The 17238-nt window shown below is 32.8% G+C and overlaps 4 protein-coding genes across 6 annotated transcripts; 3 read left to right on the top strand and 1 right to left on the bottom strand.

Annotated features, from left to right (window-relative positions):
• Positions 1-1843: 1843 nt before the first annotated feature.
• Positions 1844-4295, top strand: LOC116402191. Its single transcript, XM_031881381.1, has 8 exons — positions 1844-2012; positions 2124-2189; positions 2316-2413; positions 2512-2549; positions 2966-3053; positions 3188-3463; positions 3564-3629; positions 3867-4295. The coding sequence occupies exons 1-8, from the start codon at positions 1955-1957 to the stop codon at positions 4023-4025; spliced, it is 849 nt and encodes a 282-aa protein (XP_031737241.1). The 5' UTR covers positions 1844-1954; the 3' UTR covers positions 4026-4295.
• A 1882-nt stretch (positions 4296-6177) lies between these two features.
• Positions 6178-8591, top strand: LOC116401814. 2 transcript variants are annotated; one of them, XM_031880411.1, is made up of 2 exons: positions 6178-6565; positions 8021-8591. In XM_031880411.1, exons 1-2 carry the CDS (start codon positions 6208-6210, stop codon positions 8170-8172), a joined length of 510 nt encoding a protein of 169 aa, XP_031736271.1. In that variant the 5' UTR covers positions 6178-6207; the 3' UTR covers positions 8173-8591. The 2 variants fall into 2 exon arrangements, 1 of the variants encoding a protein (XP_031736271.1); XR_004214206.1 differs by having other exon boundaries at positions 6179-6644.
• Positions 8592-9311: 720 nt separating this feature from the next.
• On the top strand, positions 9312-12030 carry LOC101206098 (uncharacterized protein C24B11.05). 2 transcript variants are annotated; one of them, XM_011659929.2, is made up of 9 exons: positions 9312-9519; positions 9854-9949; positions 10038-10103; positions 10364-10458; positions 10559-10596; positions 10678-10765; positions 10955-11227; positions 11568-11633; positions 11712-12030. In XM_011659929.2, exons 2-9 carry the CDS (start codon positions 9889-9891, stop codon positions 11868-11870), a joined length of 846 nt encoding a protein of 281 aa, XP_011658231.1. In that variant the 5' UTR covers positions 9312-9519; positions 9854-9888; the 3' UTR covers positions 11871-12030. The 2 variants fall into 2 exon arrangements, with proteins under 2 accessions (XP_011658231.1, XP_011658227.1); XM_011659925.2 differs by having other exon boundaries at positions 9313-9574.
• A 2377-nt stretch (positions 12031-14407) lies between these two features.
• LOC101217374 (scarecrow-like protein 34) lies at positions 14408-16990 on the bottom strand. Its single transcript, XM_004145240.3, has one exon. The coding sequence runs from the start codon at positions 16719-16721 to the stop codon at positions 14625-14627; it is 2097 nt and encodes a 698-aa protein (XP_004145288.1). The 5' UTR covers positions 16722-16990; the 3' UTR covers positions 14408-14624.
• Between the last annotated feature and the right edge of the window lie 248 nt (positions 16991-17238).

Below are 17238 nucleotides of genomic sequence, written 5' to 3'. Positions count from 1 at the left end.
TATACTCATCATATGCTATTTTTGTTAAACTCTACATTTTCTTGAAAATATATTTTGGTATACTTTAAGTAAAGATAACTAATACTATTGAATGTGTTGTTTGGTAACTATTTTAATTTTAGTTTTCTATTTTTTTGCTAGTGATGATTTGCATATTTTTTAAGCAAAAGATTTAAATTCTTATTAGCCAAATTGTAAGTTTTTAAAAGTTATTTTTTAAAATTTATTTTTATTTTAACACATATTAGTAAAAATCAAATATTTTTTATTACATATTTGACATGGCAAATGTAAGTTAAACTAAATTTTTTCTATATGAAAATTTAATAATCACTCAACCAAGTTTGAATTTTTAAATAGATTAGAAGACATATCTATTATAATATATATTGAAAGAATTAAAAATATAAATGAGAGAAATATTATCTATCTACTCCAAATATGATTATTAAAAAAAACTACTTTATAATGACACAATTTAAAAGAAATAATACACATTATTTTAAAATTTTAAGTGCCCAACATCCTGCTTGAACACTTGGATTAATCTTTTTGTCTTGAAGGATATTTTCTCTGTTGTAAGTTAGGGATTTGGTATTAAAAAATTCCCACATTTCATTATCATATAATAAGATATATATACATAATGAATTTTCCTATGGTATCATTTTGTATTTATAGAGTTGATGGTGAAAGGCATCCAAGGTCCTAAAATGTTGATGTTTAATTAAAAAAAACCCCATACTATTCCTTTCCATTATCACAACCTATACACTATATTCCTGTCTAAAAACGAGACTAAACTCTTACTTCCATGTTGATGAAATTCGAGAGTTGACATGTTTCGAAGAGGTCTTGATCTTTTCTTTTCATATTACCCTCGTACATGCAATAGGATTGTTTACTGTGTAGTCCTAACTCCTTGTTGATTTTTTATTCTTTCGATTTATAAATTTTATAGTTGAATGTTGGATGTAATTAATGATGACTCGATGCTTCTTTACCCTTTGAGTTCGACGTTATTCATTATTGTCATTTGGTTTTGTTTGATTTAGTTTGTTTTATTCTCTATATATTGTTTTTCTCTTTTCAAAATCTACCCACTCAATAATTAATTAACTGATTATTATTATTAACTTATTAACCATTTAAATCTTACGATGAAAACCATTTTTAAGATGCAGCAGATTTTCTCTAGCTATTTTCAAATATAGAAAAATGAATAAAAATATTTACAAACATACACTAAAATAATATTGTCTACTAATAATAAATACGGACAAACTACTATTATCTACTATCAGTCTTTAATCACAGTCTATTATTAGTGACATTAATTCTTCATATTTATAAACATTCTTCACAATTTTGCTATTTAAAGCGATGACTCATTTTCTTATCTAGATAAATGAATACTTATTAGAAACTTTAGTTCTTTCCCTTAATAATTTTTTTTCTTTTCAAATATAGAAAAATGGACAAAATTGATTATAAATATAGTAAAATATATGATCTAAATATATCGTAATAAGCTAGTATTTATGGCATGCAATATTTTGTGATTTATAATAATTTTAGTTGTTTTTTTATAGATAATTAATTTAATATATATATAGATATATAAAAAGGAAGTGTGAATCAGCTGATGTTATTGGCTGAGTCAAAAGAAGATGTTGATGTTTAATTAGTTGTGTAGAAAACAAATGGTGGGTGGGAATTGGGACCCTCACTTTCTAGAATATTTATAATCAAACTAAGAAATTATATTTAGAATTTGTCTTTCCAAATGACTTTTCTTACCAAAATTTTCCCTATTTATACTCAACCATTTCCTCTCTTTTCTTTCATCCATTTTCATTTTTTTCTCAACCATTTATTTCATTATCTCTCTCTCTCTCTCTCTCTCTCTCTCTTTACTTTGTAGCTTTCCTTCATATCTTTTGCATAAACTATAATGGAATGCAAAAATCAGCAATCTCAGTTATCACCAAAATATGAGTGTCTTCTCTTTGGTAATTGCTGATTTCTTTGGTTTTAAGAACTCAACTAATTAGTTATGATTCTAAAAATTTGAAACTTCGTATATACATAGTTTTGTTGATTATGTTTTTGATTTTGGGCAGATGTTGATGATACTCTTTACCCTCTTAGTTCTGGTTTGTCAAAACAATGCACTAAAAACATTGAAGGTATTGTTCAATAATATTGATCTTATATCAATATATATATATATATATATTTATCTTTTGGTTTTCTTCCTTTTATTGTTTTTGGCCTTTGAATTGATCTTGTTTTTCCTTTGTTGTTTATGATAGAGTACATGGTTGAAGAACTTGGGATTGAGAAAGATGGAGTTGTAGAGATGAATCAGTTTCTGTATAGGAACTATGGGACATCCATGGCTGGTCTTAAGGTCAAATCTTTGAACCTTTTCTTTCTTTTTTGCAAATTTTACATGAAACCCATTTGAAATTGGTGTTAAAGTTTCAAACTTTTTGGCTTTATGTGTAGGCTATTGGTTATGAATTTGATAATGATCACTATCACAGGTATTGCCACTGTCTCTCTCTCTTCTCCTTTTATATCAAATTGGTTCAAATCAATTTTGTTAATTTTAATTAAAATCACTTTTGGGACGTGTGTTTTAAGATGTAAGAGATTTTGAAACGATGTTTTGAAGTGATCATGAACATGTAAATAGTTAAAATAACTTTTGTTACTATTTTTAAAAGAGTCTTTTAAATATGTTTCTAATGGTTCAAAATCAAATTTTGATAATATAAAAATTGCATTTAAAAGTGTAAACCTACGTTTTATAATAATTTTGAGTGATTAAATATGTTTCAAAGAGTCTTTTAAATATGTTTGAGTATGACAAAAACGATTTTGTATAATTTCAAAATAACTTTCAAACATACTCGATATAATCTTTCACCAAATTAATCTCAGTTTATTTGTTTTTCAGCTTGGTTCATGGAAGATTACCATACAACAATCTTAAACGTGATCCTGTTCTCAGAAATCTCTTACTTAGTTTGCCAATTCGTAAAGTTGTAAGAACTTTAATCTCTTTCTTAGTTTATCAATTCATAAAGTTGTAATAACTTTTCTTTCAACTTACAATACGTATATTGAGTTTTGTTACCAAAGCAAGAATTTTCAATATCTTTTTGGTTTGGTGAAATAGATCTTCTCGAACGCGGATGAAGTCCATGTTGCCAAAGTTCTAAGTAGGCTTGGTTTGGAGGGTTGTTTTGAAAGCATCATATGCTTTGAAAGTCTTAACTCCTCTAATTTTGACACTTCTTCTGATGATGGCTCTGAATCGGATTCCAAAACCTCGACAAACAGTGATATAGACGACACTCCTCCACCGCTCCCCGTCACTCCAGTTCTCTGCAAACCGTCTCCACAAGCATTTGAGTCTGCACTCAAGATAGCCAATGTTGACCCTAAGAGAACAGTAAGAAATTTTGTTCTCATCTTCTCAACGTAAAGTTACAAAACTTTAAAAAAGTTTGATGATATAAAATGATAAAATTTGAATTTTGTTGGATTTGCAGTTGTTCTTTGACGATAGCATCCGCAACATAAAGACGGGAAAATCAAGTGGCCTCCGCACAGTTCTGGTGAGCTCATATATAATATCCTTGATTTATTCTTGAAAAACATCATGAAAAGCTATTACAAAAATGATGATATATAGATGACATTTTTGCAATATCAATAACAATTGTTTTTAGACTTTTAAAAAACGTGAAGTAAGACAAGTTTTCGTAGAATCGAACAAGAAAGCATAAATAAATGAATGATTAAGAATAGAAGAAATGGGTTTTAATAAATGAAATGTGAAATGTATACTGCAGGTTGGATCATCCAAGAGAGGGAATGGAATTGATTATGCATTGGAAAGCATTCATAACATTAGAGAAGCTTTGCCAGAACTATGGGAAGTTGATGAGAAGATGAAGAACCAGAGGCTTTCTTCAAATATTGCATTGGACACATCAGCTGTCATGGCCTAAATATATATATATTAAACTCCTCGTTATTATTAACATATCTATTTTATTACCCCTAATTAATCATGGAGTTTGGATGCATTATATCATCCACCCCATTTGTAATCAAACTATATTTTAAATATGTGAATTATAAAGCAAAGCTCTCTCTTTCTTTGCTTTTGATATTGGGGTATGAAAATATGATTGTTAGTTTATTTGAATGCAAGTGAAGCAAAACTTATGGGTATAGTTCACAAAATTGTTGTCAAATCAATTCAAGTTTTTGCTCAACCTGTACATATATAGTGATATATATTACATATTTTGTGGACAACTTTTTCCCATCCTTTGCCTAATTAAAAAAATCTTCTCATATCAAGAGTTTGTCATATTTTTGCTTAGCTAGTTGGATTCATTCATAATCCCAAATAATTATGAGATGAGTAGTAACCACTCTTTATTTAACAATAAAATTTTCAATCTTCCAAAAATCCCTAAAGCTTGAAGATAACTAGTTAAAAAGTATTATAACTTAAATCAAAACATGAAATTTGGTTTATATCATCACTATCATATTTCATTTGGTTAAACCCTTTATACTTCAATTTCCCTTTAAGATGAAGGAGATTCGTCACGGTGAGGAATAGCGACCGACACCTCTTTCTAAATGAGAAAAACGATCAAGTTGAAGTCCAATTGAAATGCTCTCATCATTAGTGTCGTCGTTCAAAGAAGGATTTTGATCGAATTTTCAACTTTTTGTACGAAAGATAATAAAGATAAATAAGTGATGAAGAAAATCTCAAATTTCAAATCATATACTATGACCACGCATTATGGCCACCTAACCTCAATTAATCTTTCTAGAAAAGGTGTCCATTAATTGTCTGATAAAAATGTATCTATAATAATGGATCTCAATTCTCAACCTCCAAATGAGGCCACCTAAGATCACACATCAACTCTCAAAAATAGATATTTGTATTTCTAGAGAGGTGCATGTAATATCAAACTCAATTTTCAATCAAAATGAAAAAGAAAGAAGAAAAAATTTAAACTCCAAATAAGGTCACATTGGTCACATCACTTCTTAGAAATAGATAATATTAATCTTTTTAAAAAGGTACCTATAATCTCAAAGAAAATTGATTTGCATCTTTCTACAGGGATTCTTTAACCTAAGAAAGGTTGAAGTCTCTCCTTTTGGAATGGTTTGATGGGTAATTCCTACAAATATTTTGGGGTTCACCCAAATGTACAACTTATTTGGAAATATATAAACTTACCAAATCCAAACCTACCACAGAACATTTGCTAAGGTCACTAAAACAACATGAATTAAAGAAGACTATACTCCAAAATTGGGTTCAAAATATTTAACTCATAATTATAGGGCTAGTTGTAAATATAACAATCAAGTTTAAATTATTACCAAATTAAGTACAATGCAAAAGGATTGCAAATATAGTAAATTTAGATCCAATTTTGTGAGTTTATTAATAATATAAATCATATCGTTGGTTGGTTGAAGTCTAAGAGTAATAGACCTAAACCATATTGGTTTATAGGAGTCTATCAATCATAGATCATATCACTTATAGGTGTTATTAGTAATACAATTTATTATTACCGATAGATTTTACTATATTTTGGCGTTGTACGATTCTATTTTCGTTCCATCCTCGATTCCTCACTCATTAGATTTCTAGTAATATTGATTACGTTCCAACCTTCCAAACAACTCCATGATTTTTACTTAAAAGTGGTATGTCAAGTTTGAGTGTTTTTGACCCTTGTATGTTTGCTTGTTTTATAAGGTTTTAAAATTTAACCATTTATTTTGTAGAAGGAATTTAAAATGTATTACAAGAAATGTAAGAAGTAGAAATATTTTGTTTTAGATCCTCCAAACTTATCCCTAAGTTAACCCCAAATTTTGTGATAGGGATTGTTTATAGATTTGACGAAAAATAGAAATCAAATTTGGACCTTCAAAATAAATATAGAGTTGGCTAAAATGGATTTGACACAAAATAGTATTTAAATCAATTTCTTTACAAATCCCGAATTCAAATTCATCGTAGACGTTACTGATTATCGAAGGAAATTGGGGAATTGACAAAAATAGGCCAAAAATGGGGTAGAAATAGAGTTTTAGGATTGATTGTAAAAAAGTTGAGATTTAGGATAAATTGGAGGTGAAATGACGAAAATACCCTCTTTTATTTTCCTTCCTCTTTTCTTCTTTTTCCTTTTCTTCTTTTTCCTTTTCTTCAACCCGAAGACAGAAGGCCGTTCAAAAGAAAAACGTAAACCAGAGCATTTGAACTCTCCCGCGTCTGCAGTTACCCCCTTCAACTCTCTCCCGCCTCTGGTGAACGTTTTTCTCTTCCGTCCATTTCTTCTCCACTTCCATCCATTTCTTCTCCACGACTCTCCGCTATATTTTCCGATTTCAACTTGTTCACGGAACGTCTCCATTTCTTCTGCACGGGTCTCTGTTTTACTTTCGACTTCATCTCCGGCGGACGCTTCTCCACTTCCATCCATTTCGATTTCAGGTTTGTTTTCACCGGACCTCTCCATTTCTTATCCACTCCTCTACATTGGCAGTGCCGTATCCATCATCTTTGAAGTCAAGTGAGTAATAAAATCTCAGTTTTTTTTTTAGAGTTAGTCTGTTGTAGCTTATTTATTATTACAGTATTCCATCTTGTTTGTTTAAGTTGTCTGTTGAGATGTGAGTTTTTTGTTTTTGGCACATTTTAGAGAAGAAATGCATGTCATATGCACACAGACATAGAGAACCGTGGGAGCCATTCTGTTTTTAGGAAGAAAAACCATTTCCTTTGCAATGTACTGTAATAATAGAAAAACCATACCTTGGAGTTTAGAACTTGAATTCGAACATATATTTGGTATCCCATATAAACTCTGCAAAGTTACCAGTACAATAGATATGTGCTAAACATGCATTCTAAAGATTGTATTCTAAAGACATTATCATAAGCTGCATTGTTGAAAGACCATTTCCTTTGCCTTGAATTTTTCCATCATCTCGCACCTATCAGCACCTATCTCTCACCTTCCAAAATTTTGAGTAGAAGTCCCAATATAAGAGTGTTAACTTCCTAAACCGTTTAGAATGCATGTTTAGCTAGTCTACTAGGTGTTAAGGCTTTAGGGTTAGCAATTGTATTAGACTTAGCAACTTTGCCTTGAAGTTTTCCATCATCTCGCACCTATCAGCACCTATCTCTCACCTTCCAAAATTTTGAGTAGAAGTCCCAATATAAGAGTGTAAACTTCCTAAACCGTTTAGAATGCATGTTTAGCTAGTCTACTAGGTGTTAAGGCCTTAGGATTAGCAATTGTATTAGACTTAGCAACTTTGCCTTGAAGTTTTCCATCATCTCTCACCTATCAACACCTATCTCTCACCTTCCAAAATTTTGAGTAGAAGTCCCAATATAAGAGTGTTAACTTCCTAAACCGTTTAGAATGCATGTTTAGCTAGTCTACTAGGTGTTAAGGCTATAGGGTTAGCAATTGTATTAGACTTAGCAACTTTGCCTTGAAGTTTTCCATCATCTCTCACCTATCAGCACCTATCTCTCACCTTCCAAAATTTTGAGTAGAAGTCCCAATATAAGAGTGTAAACTTCCTAAACCGTTTAGAATGCATGTTTAGCTAGTCTACTTGGTGTTAAGGCTTTAGGATTAGCAATTTTATTAGACTCACCTTCCAAAATTTTGAGTAGAAGTCCCAATATAAGAGTGTTAACTTCCTAAACCGTTTAGAATGCATGTTTAGCTACTCTACTAGGTGTTAAGGCTTTAGGGTTAGCAATTTTATTAGACTTAGCAACTTTGCCTTGCAGTTTTCCAGCATCTCGCACCTATCAGCACCTATCTCTCACCTTCCAAAATTTTGAGTAGAAGTCCCAAGATGCTAGTGCATCCATGTTTAGTAAGTCTCTTATGCAATTATATTTAATTAGTTTTTTTTTATGCAGGTTTCAGTATGGCTTCGACATCAACTAACGGTCCCATGTACAAGATTGACCCTGCTCATCATTTTCAGTCTATAGTAAGTAGTTTATCACATTTAGAAAGCAGGTTGACTATGTTGTCGGATCAAAACAAGACTGTCAAGATCCTTGGGTGAATGTTGATTACATTTACTCTCCATTCAATATCCATGGCAATCATTGGATTCTATTATGCTTGGACTTGGTACGTTGTCAAGTTAAGGTATGGGATTCGCTTCCGTCGCTGACGAGTGCCGAAGATATGAGAAGCATATTAGAGCCAATTCAAGAGATGGTGCCAAATTTGCTCGATGCTACTGGATTCTTTGTTAGGAGAGGCGGATCATCAACACATAAGGAACCTTGGCCACTTGTCATTGTCGACTCCATTCCACTTCAACGCAACAATAGTGATTGTGGTGTATTTACAATTAAGTATTTCGAATATGAAGCTTCTGGTTTAGATGTAGCTACATTATGTCAAGAAAACATGTCATATTTTAGAAAACAATTGGCATTTCAATTATGGACCAACAATCCCATGTATTGACTTTTAGTTCCAACTTTTGAAGGAATTGTATATGTTCCAAACTATGTACATAAATAGTTTTATATAATGGAATGAATACCATTTTTGTTTTTTGGTATGCAATTTTTATTTCATTATCTTGGAAAATTGTAAAGTGTGCAGAACTTTTATATAATGTACAACAATGCAGGTGAGAGCAACATTCTCATGCTCTTAGAATTAGGAAGGCCAATTTATCCCACAATGTATGAAAATGGAGAGAGATGAGAGAAAAATGAAATATTCTTTTTGGAAGTGAGAAAATGGAGAAAATGGTTTTCAAAGGCCGGTGGAGACCATGGGAAGAGCTTGAGAAAGAAATTTCAAGAAAACGAATTAAAGAATGGAAAAGGAAGAAAAAGGAAATTTCGTGAAAATGAAACACCAGAGGGAGGGATGAGAGAAAAATGAAACATTTTTAGAAAGTGAAAAAACGGAGGGAGAAGGAGAAGGAGAAGAGAGGATTCATAAATTGATTTTAGGATATTTTTTAACTTGAGGGTAATATAGACTTTTTCCAACTAATTTGTCCTAAAAGTCATCTTTTTTAAAATTCATCTCAAAACTCTTTAGATCCTTCCAAATTATCCTATTTTTGATAATTCCCCAAGGAAATTCTCCGCCCCCAGCGGCGCCGACCACCGCTGAGTACTGCATTCATTGCGGCGGAGCGATCTCCATTCTAACTCCACGCTCAACTCTTCAATTTTAAAATTCAATCAACCAAAAAAGGAAATTGCCAACTTTTTTTTATTGTAATTTAAAAGGCTTCGATTTCACTCACTCCCTCGATGACTGTTCATGAAAAGGCGTGAAAAGAACTGAGATCGTGTCTATATCTTATAAGTCCACGATATTGCATTGCATCCTCCCATTTCTTTTTCATTCTTCAACAACTTTTTGTGTATTCTCATTGGTAATTTCTCTTCTTCAGGCGGATTTCTCCTTAGGCGGTTCTATTTGTATTTTTTGTGAGTATTGGTTTCCATTCTGATAGTTCATTTTTTAGCACCATTTGGAGAATACTTTCATGGGTTTTGGTTGTTTCGTTGGAATTTTTTTTTTCCAGTGATTTTGGGGTCAATCCACATTTTGTTATGACCATTTTCTTGTTTCATTTGCATGGGTTTGAGTTTGTTGAATCTAAATCAGTTGATAGATGAAATGCATTTTTTGTTTTTTTGTGGTTATTTTTGGGGGGATTTTGTTTAGTTTGAGATCTGTTTGATCAATGTTTTTGGGCATTGCAGATTGAAGTGTTCTTGAGTTTTGTGGGTACCTGGAAATGGAGAATGGTGATGAGTTCAATCAGATTTCTGATGCTAAATATGAATGTCTTCTCTTTGGTATTACATTTTGGACTTCTTATCTTTTTCAAGTTCAAAGTTGGATTCGAGAGTTTTTTATAACAAAGAATTATTTGTTTACTTTCAGATCTAGATGACACTCTTTATCCTTTTAACTCTGGTTTGGCAAAGGAAATCACCAAGAACATTCAAGGTTAGATGGAATTTCCTTTCCCCTTTCCCCTCTGGATTCAGAAACATTTGGGGCTGATAGTGTTTAGAGAAATGAGGCTCTTCGTATTTCTATGATATTGTCCATTTTGAACTTGAGTTTGCATGGATTTATCTTTTTGAAATGTTATCTTATGTGAATTGACATGGGATTATGTTCAAATCTCCAACTGATAACGAGTTAGAAGTTAGGTTTCTTTGTTGTTTTATTGATTGGATGAGTTTTTGTTACTTCTCTTGTAGAATATATGATTGAGAAGTTAGGAATGGAAGAGAACGTGCCTGAATTGTGCATTTCCTTGTACAAGATTTATGGGACAACAATGGCTGGTCTTAGAGTAAGTTAAAACATCATAGCCTTTTACATGATCTTTCTTCAAAACAACCATTGCAGTAAATTATTGGATACTATGTCCTGGTCGTTTTTCCTGGTTGCAGGCTATTGGGTATAACTTCGATTACGATGATTTCCATAGGTAACTAACTTTTTATCTACATTATTCTATGTTTGAGAATTTTGTGTTGTATTCACAATTCTTTTTCTTCCTGTTCTGCAGTTTTGTTCATGGAAGATTGCCATATGATATGCTCAAGCCTGACCCGTTATTGAGAAACCTACTTCACAGCTTACCAATTCGAAAATTTGTAAGTAGCTTGTTATGGAATTGACAAATGAAGAAAACAGAAAACATAAATCAATAGTGAATCAACACAGAGACATTTTAACCTCCCTTACCAGACTTTAGTTATACTATTTGGTGTCTATTTTAGTTTTAACTAGTGTTTTGATTTTTACCCTTTCTTTTTGTGTTTCTCTCTGATTTCTGACCTCAGATATTCACAAATGGTGATATGGCCCATGCAAACAGAGCGCTGAAGAGACTAGGATTAGAGGACTGCTTTGAAGGGATTTTATGCTTTGAGACTTTGAATCCTGATAAGGGAACGGTTGATGAGGAAGAAGGGTCTGTAATTTTTGACATCAATCAGTACATGAGCAATCCAAATTCTGATCTTGATCTACCGAAGACGCCGGTTGTCTGCAAACCATTCGAAGAGGCATATAAGCAAGTTTTCGAGATAGCCAATATCAACCCGAAAAAAACTGTAAGTTGAGAACAGATCAGAGTAACTTTATGTGACCTTTTCCAAGAGTTCGATGATTATAATTCTGTTGTGTTGAAAACAAAACATCCAATATTTAAAACTAGAATCAATAAACTTATTATTCATTTAATATATAAGATCTTAACAACTTACTGGGCCTGCCAAAAGCCATTCTTCTTAAGTGCCTAATACATTAACAAGAATAAATTTTAGCCTTTTAACTTGCAAAGCCTGCTATCTGACCATCAAGAACATTGATCGTTTAATACTTAGCCTGATCTGTTATCTAACTCCATTTTCATTTCACAATACTACATTCTTCTTATTTTCTTGTTTCCAGTTGTTCTTTGATGATAGTGTTCGAAATCTACAAACGGGGAAGTTGGTGGGCCTTCACACAGTGCTTGTAAGTGGCAATACCATTGGGATTTCTTTAAAGTATGCTGCTGAATTCACTTACATTCTAACCTAATCATGAATTCAGGTTGGAAATTCGCAACGAATCAAGGGGGTGGATCACGCTTTTGAGAGCATCCATAATATCAAGGAAGGATTGCCTGAGCTATGGGAAGACATGGAGAAGCTCAAGAGCGTCACATACTCCAGAAAGGAGGTAGCTATCGAGACTTCAGTTAGAGCATAATTATTAATTAGTATTTATGATCTTACTTACAAGTGGACAGTGCAAAAACTGTTGGCAATTGCTGCAATGAATGCAAAATATGAGAACTTGTTAATAGAACAATAATTATTGGCTCATGATAAGAGTGAAAATTTGTCTCCTTTTAGATTTCTGTTGATCATAAACTCTCTCTTTCTTTCTTTCTTTTCTTTCTTTATTTTCTTTTTAAGAGTTCAACATGAGGTAGAATGAAGGATTTTTCATTTTTGAAGGTTTTAAGCTGTTAGTAGTTGAAAAATGAAAAATGTTTATATAAACTTTTTTGGTTGAATGGGGAAATGCACTGTCTAATGTTGAGAGGATCCCAAATTTTTCTCCTAAATTTTGATTTTGGTAAACTAATCAAGGAATCTTTATTACTATAGATGACTCGATGAAAAACAAAGTTGTATTTCTTGCTTTAGCATACTTTAATTTTTAATTTTAATTTAAACTATCGTTGAAAATGTGATTCTATATATATATATATATATATATATATATATTTAAATATTGTGGTAGATAAAACCAAAATTTTAATTTAAACATGATCTGTATTTTTATAAAAAATGTCATTCTTAATTTGGATATATTAAAATTTTGAAAAGGAAAAATGGGTAAAAATGGATATTTGGGAAACCATTTGAATTTGTAGATTGAAACTCCAAAGTTATACATAAAAATAGAGGCATAGTTGGGTTGTGAATTTAAAAGGTTGTATGGCATCTTCTTAGGTTTTAATATCAACTTTACTTACATAATTTGGTATGCTACACTTAGTCCGCCTTTGGATCCACTCCTTATCAAATCCCTATCCCTATCCTATTCCTTCTTTTGAAATTTTGGGATTGCAACTTAAAAATTCATCTACCAAAATAATTTCAATTTAAAAAAAAAAATTAAATTGATCGATAGTATTTAGATGAAAGTTTCACGTGAGTATTAGTGTTACATCTGTGTTTAAGAAGGTTACATGAATGAGTTGTTATCACTTCCAAACGAGAAGAATTTTGAGGTTACTACCTATATTACTCAACTAAAGAAATTTTAAGGTAAAGAGTGTTAACCTAAAACAATTTTATATTTATATTGACCCTCCTCGTAAAAAAATTACTAAGAATTATGTGAATGATGATGAAACATGGTGAAACGAACGTGTTGGTTTGTGGGGATGGAAAATAGCCTCAATCTATTACATTAAAATAATGAATGAGTAGAATGAGAAAATTTTCGTACCATATAAACATATGCCTAAACAAATTGAATCTCATATAAAAGATAATCCAATATGTCGTACGCTCAATTGACTTAACATATACTATTTGAGAAAAGGGTCATTTATTTGAATTCCTAACTCTGCCTATTGAACTGAAAAAGAGATAAATAAGTAAACTATAAAACTTTTGGCTAACAAATTTTGTTGTTTATGGGTAAAATTTCCCAATCAAAAGAGTATGGAGAGACGTGGGTTCTTTCCTTTTCCTCTACCTCTATTCCCTAAAAGCAATTCTCATTTTTGGTAAAAGTTCCAATCAAGGAAGGCAAAGGATAAGAACAAAGATTTTTGGTACTTCACCGTTATTATTAGATCCAAATATGTTTTGGGTGACTTTCACTCTTAAATTTGTTCGATTTTAGTAATAAGTTTTGAAATGTAGTCCAGAAATGAACCAAAACGTAAAGAAAAAATAAACCTAACTGACAAAATATTTAAAAATATACTATGTCAAGTATAAGGGTAAGTTTTTTTACAAAATAAATAAAACTCAAGTAAAAATTCTAATTGGTAAAATAATTTGCAATTTTCATTTGATTGTAAAAATGATGGATATCCTTTAGGAATGGTTGATAATAGGAAGGTTCCCCAAACATTTGTAATTTGTATTATGTCTTCATCTTTGGGTGGAATCTTCAATAATTTAATTATATAGTGATGTGACCAACTTAAATTTGGAAAAAGAATAAACACTCATTTCTCCATGTTTGGTTTTGGAATTAGTTTTCAAATTTTGAGTTTGTTTTCACGTAGTCTTTAGATTTCTAAATGTTATACATTTTATTCTTAAATTTCGAGTTTGTTTCGATTTTCTTAAATTTTGAGTTTCATTTTATTCTTAAATTTTGAGTTTGTTTCGATTTTCTTAAATTTTGAGTTTGTTTCAATATAATCGCCAGGTTTCTGTTCAAATGTTCATCATATATAAACTATGATATTTTATTATATTTTATAAATATTTTGGTAATGAAAAAAAAAGATATAGATGAAAAGCTGGACAGGATGATGGTGATTAAACAAAATAAAATTTAGAATTCAAAAAGATATTTCTTTTTCTGAAAAGGTTTGTTCAAATGAAAAGTGTGAAGGGAAAAAAATAGATCAAATGGACACTTTTTCACCTTTTGAGTCTCTGACCATATGTTTACATTGAACATAAGATTAATTAGATTTTAGATCTCAATTAATTGTTTATTAAGAATTTAATTATGAATTTATATGTGGAAGAAAGAAGCAGATAAAATCAAAACACAATAAATAAAAGGATTTAATTTCCAAATTTTATGTACAAAATTCCAACAATCAAGCTACATACATAACTAGCAAACAAAAAACTTCAAAAAAGGATTTTATCAAAATGGATAATAAATATAATAAGACCTTCCTAAGTTTTCTATTAGCTATAGAATCCCCTCCCCCCCCCCCCCCCCCCCCCCCCCCCCCCCCCCCCCCTTGGCTTCTTAGGCAACAACCCAACATGATAATGCGTCGATAATCCGTCCTTTCCACCCTTGCAACATCCACGACCCGTCTTGATCGATATTGAAGTCCTGATGGTATTCTGTGTTCACTATCTTCTCCACACACTTGAGCAAATCTTGGTCTAGTGGTACTTGCTTGAACCCGGCCCTTGTGTTCCTCACTTGCCATTGCTTGTATGTCTCTGGCCTTTCCACTCTCTCAAGCCCCTCGCACGCTATCACATTCATGATGTCTCTTCCTAGGATTTCCTTCTCACACAGAAACCTCTGGGGATTGTCTCGAGGCACTGTTGCTTCGTACATGTCGAACAACGACGAGTAGTAAAAGAGTGCCTCTTTAAACCTTGTGTTGAAAAATGGAGTGTTGAATGAACCATTGGTGACTTCGTGAATGAAGAGATCTGGATTGATTTTCCTGATCAACTTTAGAACCCTGTCTCTCGGGCTGTTTGCGACTACTGTTTCGTCCGGTACGTTCTTCATTCGGAACATACAAGTTACAATAGTCAGTTCATCTCTATCAACATTCAGATCCTCATATCGAACCGTTTCCCATTTTTGTGCCAAGACCTTGTGTTCAAATGGGACATTGAATCTCTTGCAGTAATGTGCAAGTCGACGACCCGTCTGCTCAACACGTTCAGCAGGGCGGAATCCTGGCTGGGGAAGCTCGATCCCTGTTATCCGAAGCTTCGGAGGTCCACCAGGTCTACGCGAAAGCCTTTGAATCAAGCAGGGCCATTGGAGACCATACAAAAGCCCAAAATCAACAATATGCAATGTTGTTACTTTCTCGGCTAACTTCAGAATTGTTCTATTGCCATAGAAATATGACATCCGCCGAAACGGGCACGCCTTGATGAACATCTGATAAGCTTTCAAGATCTCAGCAGCAGAGGTTTCATTACTTGCAAAGGGCAAATATAGAGGCGTACCAGCGGCAAGACGAGTCTCGAGACCCTTAGCAAAGTAATGAGCTAATCTTTGATTACCATCCCCAGATGGATTAGAATGCTGCCTGATTTGATTGAGCAGTTCATTGGCAGTTCTTTGATCATAATTTGAAACAGCTTGAGCACATTGAGTTAACAATGTCCACAAATCCACAACTTCCACACTGTTCTCTTGCTTCCTAGAACGACTACTTTTCTTCCCTTTCCTTTTCCCTCTCCCTCTCGATTTCTTATTGGCTTCGCTCTCGGAGGATTCATCGGAACCACACGACGGCGGAGACTGCCGACTCTCGCCACGACAAAGAAGAACCTCATCAAACAAGTCAGACAGTGAATTATCATCAACAAAATTAGCAGATTGTTTACTACTTCTCAACTCCTCATCACTATCTTCCCTCAAACGGTTTTTCTTCTCTCTTAACAACCCATTTTCAAGGGTGGATCTACCATCATTCTCAGCAGCAACCCAAGAAAAATCAACTGGCCTAGAAGGAAAAGAGGTAGAACTAGAAGAATCATTATCCAAGGCAATGGTTCCAAATCTTCCATTAACAGGAAGAAACTTACTAGCTTCCTCAGCTCCTTGTCTAAAATGGCCAAGAAATTGCATCCCAAGAAACGAATCTTGACTTAAAACAGAGTTTTGAAAAGGGTGAAAAAGAGAGGAGTTAGAGTTACCATTAAAAGATTCAGATTCATCTTCACCTCCTAAAGCTCTATCACAGCTAGAAGAATCAGCGGTTGGAGAGGGGGGATACTTCTGACCAAGAACATCATAAAAAGATTTCTCAGCAGCTTGAAGAGCCAAACAGTCAAGAAGCATACAGGGCTGTGTTTTGAGATCTTCAGCTTCATCCATCAACATCTCGGTGATGTATTTGAGCATGGTGTTAGAGGTGTCATGACTATCGGGAGAATCTCCTTCGGAGCTAGAGGAAGAGGGGGAGGAGGAGGAATTGTTAGTAAGTTGGTGGTGTTGGAGTTGGTGTTGATGTGATTTAGCCGGAATCTGAAGGGGATCGACGGCATCACGATTGACTTTAAACAGAGAATTAGAAAGATAGGGATGGAAGGGATAATTATTACTCCAAGAATTGGGAAAATCGTCGAGGAGATTATCCATAAAATTGAAAGGGTTGGAAGAGGAAGATGAGAAATGGAAAACCCAGAAAAGATTTGAAAGAAATCGGTGGAAATTTTGGTGAAATATGAACACGGATTGGGAATATTTTAGGGTATTTAAGAGTCAGAAGGGCAAGTGTCGGGCCATTTCTGACGGCGACGATGGTTCTAGGAACCCTCTCTTCCATCATCCCTTCCCTTCGCCATACAAATTTCTTTTCTTCCTTTTTTTCTTTTTTTCCTTTTTTTTCCTTTTTTTTAATCATTTCAATTCACACTCTTCTTTTATTTTACAAATATAAACCATTTGTATTCATTCAACTCTCACATTTTTCATCTCTAAATTACCTAATCAAATATTCAATTTTGTGACCTTCTCAATATACCATACTTTTTATTGTTGTCACCCTTACGCTTTCTTTCCTTTTTCTACTTCTTCAATGCTTATCCATTTATATGCACTTCACAACACAATCAACCTTATGGTTATGTAATAGTTGGGTGTCAAAGCAACTAGT

This window comes from Cucumis sativus, chromosome 1 (genome assembly GCF_000004075.3).
Source record: "Cucumis sativus cultivar 9930 chromosome 1, Cucumber_9930_V3, whole genome shotgun sequence".
Classification (NCBI taxonomy): domain Eukaryota; kingdom Viridiplantae; phylum Streptophyta; class Magnoliopsida; order Cucurbitales; family Cucurbitaceae; genus Cucumis; species Cucumis sativus.
This window is presented reverse-complemented; position numbering and strand designations above follow the sequence as displayed.